Source organism: Cupressus sempervirens, chromosome 1 (assembly GCF_028749045.1).
Source record: "Cupressus sempervirens isolate cs-2001-9-10 chromosome 1, ASM2874904v1, whole genome shotgun sequence".
Taxonomy (NCBI): Eukaryota; Viridiplantae; Streptophyta; class Pinopsida; order Cupressales; family Cupressaceae; genus Cupressus; species Cupressus sempervirens.
In genome coordinates this window covers 652,075,893-652,088,607 of record NC_143118.1, presented here as the reverse complement: position 1 = coordinate 652,088,607, position 12,715 = coordinate 652,075,893, and the positions used below count along the sequence as shown (strand labels likewise).

Sequence of the window (12,715 nt, the reverse complement as noted above, 5' to 3'; positions counted from 1 at the left end):
ATCTCGGGCATATTGTTGCACACCATGGAGTGCGGGTGGATCCTACAAAAATAGATGCCATGAAAACTTGGCCGCATCCTAAAACTCTCAAGAGCCTTCGGGGTTTTTTGGGGTTGACTGGCTACTACCGCAAGTTTGTCAAAGATTACGGGAAAATTGCAGCACCATTGACAGCTCTGTTAAAAAAGGATGCCTTCTCCTGGACCCCTGTTGCTGAGACTGCATTTGAACAACTGAAACAGGCTATGTGCAGTACACCTGTTCTCGCGATGCCAGATTTTTCCAAACCCTTCACTATTGAGAGTGATGCTTGCGGCAATGGATTGGGTGCTGTTCTCCTGCAAGATGACCATCCTATTGCGTTCACTAGCAAAGCCCTCTCTGGTAAGAATCTAGCCCTCTCTACTTATGAAAAAGAAATGATGGCTATTTTGCATGCTGTACAGAAGTGGCGGCCATACCTCTTAGGGAGTCATTTTTGCATCAGAACCGATCACCAAAGTCTGAAATACTTCCTGGAACAACGGGTATCCTCTCCTACACAACAGAAATGGGTCAGCAAACTCATGGGGTATGATTATGAGATCACCTACAAGAAGGGTAAGGAGAATATTGTGGCAGATGCTCTTTCTCGCACATTTGATAATCAAGCTTCCCTTTCCGCTATTTCTATGTCCATTCCCAATTGGTTAGCGTCTGTTCAGCAGGGCTATGACAGTGACTCTTCTTTATCTCAAATCATTCACCAGCTAGCCAATAATCCTTCTGCTATACCACATTACTCTTGGGATGGTGCTTCTCTTCGATACAAGGGTCGGCTAGTGCTTCCTCAGAACCCAGCTCTACATCAGGCTATTTTTTATGAACTCCATGCTTCTCCTTCAGCAGGGCACTCAGGCTTCCTCAAAACTTATGAGCGAGCAAGGAGAAACTTCTTTTGGAAAGGGATGAAACAGACGATTCAACAGATGGTGGCTGAATGTGATACTTGCCAACACCACAAGGGTGAAACGACCCTCCTTCCTGGCTTGCTCGAACCATTGCCCATCCCTACACGGATTTGGACTGATATTTCTATGGATTTCATTGAAGGGCTTCCTAAATCCGGTGGCAAGACAGTGATCTTGGTTGTGGTTGATCGTCTCTCGAAATATAGTCATTTTTGTGCCCTCAGCCACCCCTATACTGCCTCCTCTGTTGCACAAATCTTCATGGACCAGATATTTCGTCTTCATGGACTCCCTTCTTCCATTGTCTCTGATCGTGATGCAACTTTTACCAGTCATTTTTGGACTGAACTGTTTCAGAAAACTGGCACCAAACTGAAGATGAGTTCGGGCTATCACCCACAAACTGATGGTCAAACTGAAATTGTCAATAAATGCTTGGAAACTTATCTTCGTTGCTTCACTTCCGAACAGCAACATCAGTGGGCCAAGTGGCTCCCTTTAGCTGAATGGTGGTACAATACCTCTTACCACACTGCCTCTAAAATGACTCCATATGAAGCACTCTATGGTCAGGCACCTCCAGTGCTCCTTCCCTACACTCCCAACAGCTCACCAGTCCAGGCAGTTGACATAGTTCTCCGCAGCAGGGATCAGATTCTTCATACCTTACAGGATAATCTTCACATGGCCCGTAATCGGATGAAACAGCAAGCAGATCAACACCGTTCTGAGCGCTCATTTCAAGTTGGGGATATGGTTTTTCTTCGTCTACAGCCATACAAACAATCCTCCCTAAAGCTGAAAGGGCGTCATAAGCTGGCCCCAAAATTTTATGGGCCTTATAAGGTTCTGCAGAAGATTGGTTCAGTTGCTTATAAACTGGAACTTCCTCCTTCTTCCCGCATTCATCCAGTCTTTCATGTTTCTTGTCTAAAGAAAGTTCTAGGTACCACTGTCAGAGCACAAACTACTCTCCCTGAAATAGATACGGAAGGATCCATTATCCTGGAGCCGGTGGCAATCATTGACCAGCGCACTCGCCAGCTTCGCTCTCGCTCCATCTCTGAGGTCTTGATTCAGTGGCATGGCATGCAACCAGAGGATGCTACCTGGGAACCCCTTCTTCAGATTCAACAACAATTTCCACACCTTAAGCTTTGAGGACAAAGCTTTTTTCTAAGGGAGAGGGGATGTTAGGAACCTGTGTGTTCCTTCTGTTTATTTTGTTAGAGTAGTGTTGTTGGACGCATATGCTTTGTAAGTCGTCCCGTGAGTATATTTTATTATCCCACATGCATAGGTAGTATTACTTTTCTAGATCGTACTCAGTATATAAGAATAGGTTGAGGCCCTTGATGGGCACGGACGAATTTATTGTATTGAGCTTGCTCAAAGGAGGTTACCCCCTCGAAGTGGCCTGCGATCAGTAGATTCATTCTGAGTTCTGCTATCACTTTGTATTCTGTTATTTCGAGCATTCTCACGATATTGCTATAAGGAGGTTCATCACATGATTGGGCTCATAAGATAAATGATTTAATTTGTGCAGCATCAAAAGGAAATCAAAGTCAGTCAAGACAAATGTGAGACTTACAAAATAAAGGCCAATTACTTTTTGCTAGAAAAGAAAGGCAGTATTCTATTACAATCTACATTACAACAAGCTATCACTATAACTAATTTGCTTCAAGGTTGGCAGACTAATAAAAATATGTGGTTGTAAAGTAATTATACAGTCTATTTTAGGGTTATTAATAAAACCTACTGTATGAACATCAACTAGACTTGCAGCAGTGTACCTCATAAGGGATTGATTGAGGCCAATCATGCTAAATTAAACTAGTTGATTGCAGGGTGATTAACAATGTTTGCAGGGTTTTTTGGAGCATTGATAATGAGATTGTCATAATATTTAAAGCATTCTGCATCTGGACATCATATATCAATATAATACAATTAAAAGATTTCCAATATAAAGTTATAAACCTGTGACACAATCATCCAATATTAGACACATGCTTTAAATGGGGGGCATGTTCAATAATATAAGCTGTGAATGGACTATTTATTAGAAAAAGAATGAACTATAAAGCTCTGCTGCAAGTTTCAAAAAAAAAAAAAATTAAGAATAAGGAGCATCAAATTCCAACATCCACTCATATAAACTTAATCCATTTATATCATATGGAAAATATTAACGGCGATTTTCCTATGCGGGTCAACTATACTGGAAAATATGTGCAATACCTCACGGTCCATTAGCATATCCATCAGGCGAGTCAATCCACGGGGCGTTGCCAAAATTGCTTCTTGCAACCTTTTTTGTATTAATATAAGCACCAAGAGGGGCATAGATTAGAATTGTTCAAATACAAAGTTCAATCGTGCATTATATAATGAATCCAATACCTAGTGCGGCAATTTGAAATCAGGGCTGTCAACAACTGCAGGGTATAATATCTCATGTAAAAGTCATCCTCTGTCTGTCACAGTTGCCACCCACAAATAAAAATACAACACAATGTCCAGCACAGATGTAAACTTTAAATATGCTTTTGCAAAAGAAATGAAAATATGTAATGCATACCAGTAAACTCAATAAAAGAGAAATGCTTTCAGCTTCCCTGGACAGCAATTCAGAATTTAATGATGCCGGTTGAACTTCATTATATACTCCAGGTGTGCTTTCAATTGGTGTCAGTGCATTTACAAGTGTTTCAAGCGCACCTCTGACCTGTGAAAATCGTCAAATCTGAGAAAACAGAAAAAATAATCTTGTTCTACCTGAACTAGAGCAATCTGAGTTTGAGATTAATCAGGAAACGCCCGCAAGAGATTCAATTTGCAATACCTTTAAGTTTTAACAACCATCTGAATTTACAAAAATGAATAAAACTAATTTACGTGAAGCTTAAATTACATAAAACCTAAAATGAGTTATCATAGTTGTAACAGAATTAGGATAGCTAGAAGCAACATACATAAAAAATTAAAAAGGTAACAAGCACAACCACCAAAAGAGACAAAACCATAAAAAATAATGTTGCAATGCACATATACAAACCATCTCCACATCATCCCGCTCTTCCTTTAAAACAGACATAAGCACAGGGAAACCTGAGCAAAAACAACATAGGCTTTATCTTAGCATATAACTAGCACTACTAATAATACTTATGTGGAGCTTAAATTTATAAAAGATAACTCACCCATTGCACCAAAGGCAAGTTGTGCTGAACCACTTTCAGCTACAACAGCCTGGAGCTCTGCAACTGCAGCACGACGATCATCTGCTAAAACACCATTGCTAATGCGATCAAGCAGACGTTCAACACCACTGCATTATCATTAAGACAAATTAGCCATAACTATAGCAATGAAAAGAAAATGAATGAAGATAAATGTATATAACAAATTCCCAAAATAGTTCAATGAAACTTGAAGTTATATGCATTATCATGTAAAGAAACAAAAGTAAAACAATAAGCACATGAACTTGCAAACATGACTAGCAAACTAAAGGTACTTAAACCCCAAACCATATGATCCAGGCACATGTTCAAATATTCATAAAGGACAAAAAATTGGGAACGGAGAGCAGACTGAATGCGTGTGCATGTGTGAGTGAACAAATGAGTATGTAAATGTGTTATTTATTTACATGCATTGATATGTATATATAACAGATATATGTAATGCACATTCAAATATATGTATATTTGTGATATATTATGTACACGTGTTATTAATGCCGATAGGCATTCTACAATGGCAGAATGGGGGAGTGGGATGGTGTGAACGTGTTAACGTTAACTTGTATTCTTCTAGGTTAAATTTGACATGTTAAAAGTTTAAATCTTATTATAAATAGAATATACTTTTAAAAATAATTTTAAAAATAGAACATTGAATATCCGTTTAAATTTAAAATAATATTTGTAGATATAAATCATCCATTTTTTAAGAAATTAAAATAAAAAGCTTAAATTTGTTAAAAACTAAATAAATGGACATAAAGGAAACATAAATAATTTTAGATGTAGTAAATTAAATTACAATTATTTTGTAGTGGATATCTATCGGCATTTCTTTAGATAGATTTATTTAAGATATCTATACTAGTATATTTGCACACATGGATATGTATTATATATTTTCTCTAAATATATAACACATGCACGTATGTAATTTGTAAATATATAACAAGTGTTATATATATATTTAGATACGCTTTAAATGCATCACACATACATATGGTACATAAATAAATGTTTGCATATACATAAGGATGTGTTTACATTTACACAATTTAACTATATATATACTCACCAAGGGACTAGTACAACAGATGGGAACTGATATAGGTATGCCATAATTTTAAAAAAGTAGGAAACGGGCAAATTGTAGATGTCCATTTTCTTTAATATAATATAAATATGTATTGAAGCTTTAAATATACAACAAACTCAATGAGTGGAAAACTGAAACAATTAATTGTTTACCATTTTAATTCCTTTGACAATCATTCCAGGACATTTAACTTTCAAGTTTGAACACATGACTAGTAATATAATATATTCAATATAGTGCCAGTGCTCAAGACTCTGGACTTAAAGAGTTCATATTGCATATCCAAATGCTGATCTGCATACAAAACGAAAAGATCAGAAATCTAAATTAACATATTATGTCATTCAATGGATGAAGTTCCATTCCTGCATCAGATATGTTGTCAATTTCCATGTCCTTAGCAATGATGATATCTAAACACTTACGACTCTTGAGCTTGGGTTCCCACATAGGCAATAGAATCAAGGGTAATTCGTTGTGGCCATATGCATCAACTACTTCATCCTCCAAGTGTGTGGCTACTCCAGCAAGTGGAATTTGGTCTTAGTTTGCTAAAGGACCAGTTGTCACAAAATTTTGCACCCTTGTTTAGATGATGGTTAGTGACCTAAACAACTTTGTGAAACATGAAAACAGCCTCCAAATGTGGGACTTGAAATGCGAGGTTGAATCTTTGAAGAAGGTCAACTTCCTTACAATCTGATTGCACCTAAAACTACAGCTTTGAGGAGAAAAAGGAAGAAAGATTGAATGAAAGCAAAAGGGTGTGATCCATGTAGGCAATAGAATCAAGGGTAATTCGTTGTGGCCATATGCATCAACTACTTCATCCTCCAAGTGTGTAGCTGCTCCAGCAAGTGGAATTTGGTCCTATTTTGCTAAAGGACTAGTTGTCACAAAAAATTTGCACCCTTTTTTAGATGATGGTTATTGACCTAAACAACCTTGTGAAACATGAAAACAGCCTCCAAATATGGGACTTGAAATGTGAGGTAGAATCTCTAAAGAAGGTCCACTTCCTTGCAATCTAAGTGCCCCTAAGACTAAAGCTTTGAGGAAAAAAAGGAAGAAAGATTGCATGAAAGGGAAAGGGTGTGATTCATTTGATTGAATCTTTGGTTCCTCCTTGCCTAAGACTGCACATATCACAAAAAAAACATCCAAATACACAAATCCTAACCCTAATCTATCTTCTGAGGACATAGGAAGGTTATAGCTTGCAAGATGTTGCAAAGAAAATAAATTTTACAATACAACCACAAGCATATCTAACACAACACATGAACTGGGAAAACCATAGAAACATCCATTACATGGCACAAGATATGCACAGGATAGAAGAATGGGAAGAAACGGTAAAACTAAGAATTTTACTGCTGCAACGCTTAGGAAAATTAGAAATACAAGGCGTAACCATTGCAAATAAACCAAAGAGGAACCCTGAAAATAGCTACAAGAATGGCTTTCACAAGAGCAGACATAAATCTGATCACAACATTTGAGTTCAAGCCACTCTCTGGTTGATTTATCTTGCCAAATCAGAAGAGAATCCAATCTTGCAAGTTGATCTCAAAGGTGACAAAAAGATGATTGAATAAATGCCCTTACAAGCACAAGAATGACCCATCTCCAATAAGCACATGATGACTATCCTATGATAGCATGAGGGATTGATCTCAAGAACTATCTGCAACCATAAGTGGCTATGGGACAATTGGAAGAGTTTGATTAAGGCCATACTACAATATTGGCATTGCTCGAACGAGTTGAAAGAAGTCAACAAGTCAATGGATGCAGCTAAGACACAATATCAATAGATCAATATCATGATATTTTGACACACAAGGTCATTGTTTCTTGTGCCTAACATTTAAAACTTTTAAACTCGGTTGCAACGAGCTATGACACTAATGTAACCAATATACGATACCAGCAAAGATGGCAACCTTAGCATATTTAATAAAAACTAACAACATCATTCAACTCTTCTAACTCATATGAGCTCATTGAAACCGTCCATTAACTTACTACAAATAGTAAGTCTCACCAAACAGAGCCATAACCCTCAATAAGGTCCTCTAATCACTAGTATTAGCTTACAAGGACCCAATAATAGGCTAAATCCATTCACTATCATAATCATGCTAAAAGGGGTGATTACATTCCTCTCTGCCCAAGATTGCTTGACCTCAAGCAATCACAGGAATCAAAGAAACATAATGATCCACCTAGATCCCAAGGATAAATATGTATAATGTCCCTTACGTCACCTGCAAACTCCTATGATGATAACACTATCCACAAAGTTATTCTGAACATAATGTCACCATACCAATAATGGTGCCTCACCCAATCTGCAGTGCGAATCCTATCTCCACCTAGATCCCAACAGATAGGAAAATCACATCCATCCATAACAAGCAAAAATGAATTTTCAACACCTCTCCTAGATGAAAACTCTCTACACACCCTATCAATTTGCCATGAGTATGAAGTCTATATGTGCAACAAAAACTAGTACTCCCAACAACATCTATACCATAACCCAGATATCCATCCTCTGCAAAACTATCACGGACATGTTGACTCTGTAAGTAGCCTCCTCGTAACTTGCAAAAACTAACCCCATCAACTGCAGATGAAACAAACCCATCCCATAAAAGATGGTATGAACTTGGCACCAACCCACACCTACGCAAAACCAATTCCTCTACTTCTGGGTCAGAGAACTGAGCACTCCTCACTGTATAGTTGCAATAAAATGCTCCAATCTCTGTCAAAGGCTCATCATAATCAAACGGAGAACCAAGAAATAGCTCCAATTGTTTTTTTTCGAACGAATGGTTGGACAGGATCCCAGGTAATCCCCTTCAACAAACCCAACCAAAATAATCCCTGTGAGAAAGCATTGTCGTCAAAGTCTTTACATTCTTTCTCACCAAAACCTAAATACCGCAAGAACCCCGGATGAAAGTACCCTCAAAAGCTCAAATGGTCCCTCCAACAATTCCAGACTCTCCAGAAAATAATCCATAAATGACTCTGTACAATATAAATTATATGAAGAAGCATCAACCTATTCCCTTGCAACCCACAACTCACCCCTCTGAAACTGTGGCACTACGAATTTTCTATCATCATCAGTTGTATGAGATGAAGTAATAAATTTGCTTCCGATAGAAGGAAACAGATCCCCATGAGAACTTCTCTCCAACTCAAATGATACCATGCCCAAGTGCTATGAAGAAGAGGGAGTAGCGTCGAGAACAGGAACTGGCACACAACTATCTAAAGAATCCACTATTGTCAATCAAGACTCTGAATAACCTATTCTGCATCATTTGTAAGTGTGCTAACTATTGGGGGACCGGCTTCAACAAGAAGCTCTCAGCAGTCCTCTACTTGCACTCATCTCATCTGTAGCTATTGCACTCATATCAAGGATAGATTTAATTGCATCCTCATCTCATTCATCATCCCTATCCTTGGAAGTCAACTCACCACTAACCACCACTATATGTAGCTGAAATGGATCAGGGTAGGTGTATATTGTACATGCTCCAACTCTACGGTTGCCTCTCTCAACTACAGTTGTGACTCTTGGAGAGCCAATCGGGCAATCTCCCACACCCCAAAAGTCGACTTAAGCTCACAAGTGAGCTCAACCACCTCTTCCTCTTTCCCTAACAATGCCTCGTAATAAGTGTTACCCCACTCAAGAAGTTAATCCTTGTTAGCTACCAATAGTAAATAATTATGCTTCAAGATCATGACAACCTATCGAAGTGAATGAATATCTGCTAAGGAAAGACAACTACTAACGTGCTCATCTGCATAGGAGAACCCAAACCAAATATAGTTAACATCTTCCGGAGAGCATCGTAATACTCAAGAGCTGAAAAAATATCACCGTTGCTCACCTTCAACTGTTTGGTCACATGATGTCTTTGCATACCCCAGCTCCTATGTAAGCTCTCTGACTCACTAATTGCATTGTGATAGGAAATTTTATTCTCACAACTCACCACATGATCACTAACATCATGTGTGCTAACAACCTTGCCCATGTCCACCAACAAGGTACTTCTATTGGGTACCTCTGCAAACAACTCATATATAGTTGAAGTCACTACTATGTCAAGTCCTCGCAAATCTCTGCTTCTTCAAATGTAAATACCTGTAAAACATAATCCTAAGACCTATCATCATCCCATTACAACTCTGAGTCATCACTCAATGTCTAACATGATAATCTAGACTTGTTGCAGCATGAAACATCCTCGTACAAATCATCAGAAGTGCTCCTAACACTAGTATCCACATAGTCTAACTAAGGCTCCTCTACTCTCTTATGTCATTGCATATATGACTCACTGTCAACATGCAGAAGTCATGAATTTACATCGTATAACTCGTCAACACTCAAATTGTGAGTGTTATCACCAAGTGACTTTGTGCCATCATTTTCTACACATGAGAAGACGGGAGTCTCATGCATTGACTGAACACTATGATACTACCATAAAACTCAAGACTGTTAGTGCTCATATCCTCCTCACAATCTTCAAAAAGCAATACTCTCATGACAAAAGTCTAGACTAGTCGCAGTATCAACTACATCTTCTACACTTGCACTATTTGCAACATCATCAATCATACTCATATAAGGGATCGTTGTCCTAAAAATCACACCTGAATTACCCATATCCCCACTATTACCCACTAATGTAAGACTGCTCTCAAAGGTAATTAGCATGTTATCAGCATTTTCCCAATTACTAACTTTGGAATCCTCAAACTGTTGGAACTCAAAGTTGTTGTCCTCTAATGAAACAAACACATCTACATTTCCCTGTGTAGAATTTCCAACATAATAACTGTAGATAGGACTAGTGGTTGCCCACTAAGCACAAGATCATCCTCACCATGATCACTAATTGCTGAAAACTCATAGTAAAGACTCTTGGATGTCTCCACTCTGAAAATCTCTAGATTCTCTTCTTGCATTCTCCATGAAGAGGACTTGTTCAAAAAAGAAACCATAAATACTAGCTTCCTTGTCAACTGTCGCCGGATCTGAAAGTCTTGCATTTAGCCTTTCCTATGTTTGCCTCAATTTCTCCATTTCATTTACCACGGCACTTGTTTGAATCCTAAAAGATCACACACTACTCAATTGGTTTCCATATTCATTGGATTTCCAGTATTTGTTCATGATTAGAATAACCTGCAAGAGGGTTGAAACCTGATTTGTTCACAAATCAAGCATGGGACCTCAAAATTTACAACACCGCGGGATGGCAAGAAACCGCTCTAATACCACTATAATGAGCCTTATTGGCTCACTCCTGACTGTGTTGTAGAAGTTTCCTTGCTTTATTGAAAGTTTTTTAATTTTGTATTCTTTAATATTATACGCTTTTCAAATTTTGAGAAGAAATAAAAACAATGCATAGAAATAAACAGCAATCCACACTCTTATTTATAATTTGGCAAATATATACAATGAATTGCATCTGTATGAAATGCACATTTATTGAATATCTGAAATGCAAAGGAACTGGCAAAGATAAGAGGCACCTAAGTCATTGATTGTGGCAGATGGAATGATAGTTGATGCAGAACTAATAAACGATGCCTCTAGATTATTGTTTGCAGCCCTCTAAATGTCAAACGCCACCCTTAATGACTAATCACAAATGTGAGTAGAAGCTGCCTTTACTTTGAATGCCACCTTTGTATAAAATACAATGAAACAATAAAATCGACTTGTTATAGCAGATTATCACCCAGCTCTATGTAGCAGTTCTACAACACCAAACGCCAGCAGTTGTATTATCTCAAACCCTCAAATAAACTCCTTACAAATTCTCAGAATCGATTTGCAGCAATGACCAGAAGACAAACACAATTCATTGGCATAAGATCCAACTCATAGTGCTGAAAGACATTGAAGACAACTCACCATTACCTCCAATTCAACGCTGAACCCTTGGAATTCATACATCATCAAATAAACAATGCATAATGGAATGGTTCAATCCTTGCTAGGCATTATATTCATATCATTTTAATGCAAAGGCTTCTTTTTCACACTCAATGCCAAGAGTCTTCATGAGCACACTTTCACTTAAATGCCCTTTGCTTTATACTTAGGCACATATTTGAACAATATAATTTATTTATTCCCATTGGCTCCAAAATTGACATTTTCATCAATATCATGATAATCTGACACACAAGGTCATTGTTTCTTGTGCACAAGATTTAAAACTTTTGAACCTGGCTCCAACAAGCTATGACACTAAGGTGACCAAAATACAATACCAACAAAAATAGAAACCTTAGCGTATTTAATTAAATAATAATCATAAGTCACATGTCTTGCAAAAATGAGTAAAGAAGTATCAAATTTTAATTTGACAACACGAGTGATCCTTATGTAGAATGATGGTAAATGAACCTGACGGGGTAACTAACTAAAAATAGACGCTCCCTCCAAGATCTTGGAACCCAAACTAGAAGCCAAAAAGAAAAACTGAGAGCGTAATTCAATTCCTCTAACTCATCTAAGCTCTTCAAAACCATCCATTGACTTAATACAAACAGTAAGTCCACCAATAGAGCCATAACCCTCAATAGGTCCTCTGATCACTAGTATTAAGCTACAAGAACCCAATAATAGGCTAAATCCATCCACTATCATGGTCGTGCTAAAAAGAGGACATTACAGAATGACGCACTAGTTACTCGGATCTTTTGATGATGGAGTGTGGTGGAACAATGGAAGTAGCACTGCTACCCTTGACATACCTCTATGGGGAGAGAAATCGCCTTTGGCCCTCCCTGCAGAGCTAGAATAGCAATTTAACTCCCTGTAAAGTTTGTCATGCCATAGGAAGATGGTTAGGAGTTTGTAATCCAACTCTATTCGGAACTTCACCCCATGTGATAGCATTTAAAACTAGAAGCTGTACCTAGCACCTTGAATTCTGAGCTACACTGTGAAGTTTGGCAACTGGAGTGTACAGATAGGCGGGATGGCCAGTAAACTTTGATGAAGACCCTCCAATGTTGCCAATTTCCTGTAGGATAGCTATGATTTAGTTTGATACTGAATGTAGGCAAAAATTATGCACTGCAAACAGGAAAGATGATCAGAAAAGGTTTGGGTTTCATCTATTAACCTTGAAGGGAACTGAGGATTTCATCTCAGCTCACCAGATTGAGCTATTTCTCCAAATTTCTAATCAGGATAACAAACTTAAGGAATTGATTCCAAATTCTCAATGCAGAAGGTTAAAGGACTTCAAAAAAATTATAGTTTTTTTCAAAACTGTTGCAAACGAGGATATCTTGTACTCCAAACTAAAGAGTTTGTCAAAGTCATTTGAGAGTTAGGTTACAAGCCTGAA

General features: G+C 37.9%; 1 protein-coding gene across 3 annotated transcripts in view; it reads right to left on the bottom strand.

The window, feature by feature from the left end:
- The window catches only part of GC6 (golgin Putative 6), a 156,147-nt gene that overhangs the window by 104,747 nt on the left and 38,685 nt on the right, over positions 1-12,715 (bottom strand). For all 3 annotated transcript variants that reach the window (XM_089786021.1, XM_089786018.1, XM_089786026.1), the window contains exons 4-8: positions 4,160-4,287; positions 4,015-4,067; positions 3,538-3,684; positions 3,360-3,433; positions 3,198-3,267 (exon numbers count right to left, since the gene is read on the bottom strand). In XM_089786021.1, coding sequence (XP_089642147.1) covers positions 3,198-3,267; positions 3,360-3,433; positions 3,538-3,684; positions 4,015-4,067; positions 4,160-4,287 — 472 coding nt within the window. The remainder of the gene's footprint in view (positions 1-3,197; positions 3,268-3,359; positions 3,434-3,537; positions 3,685-4,014; positions 4,068-4,159; positions 4,288-12,715) is intronic.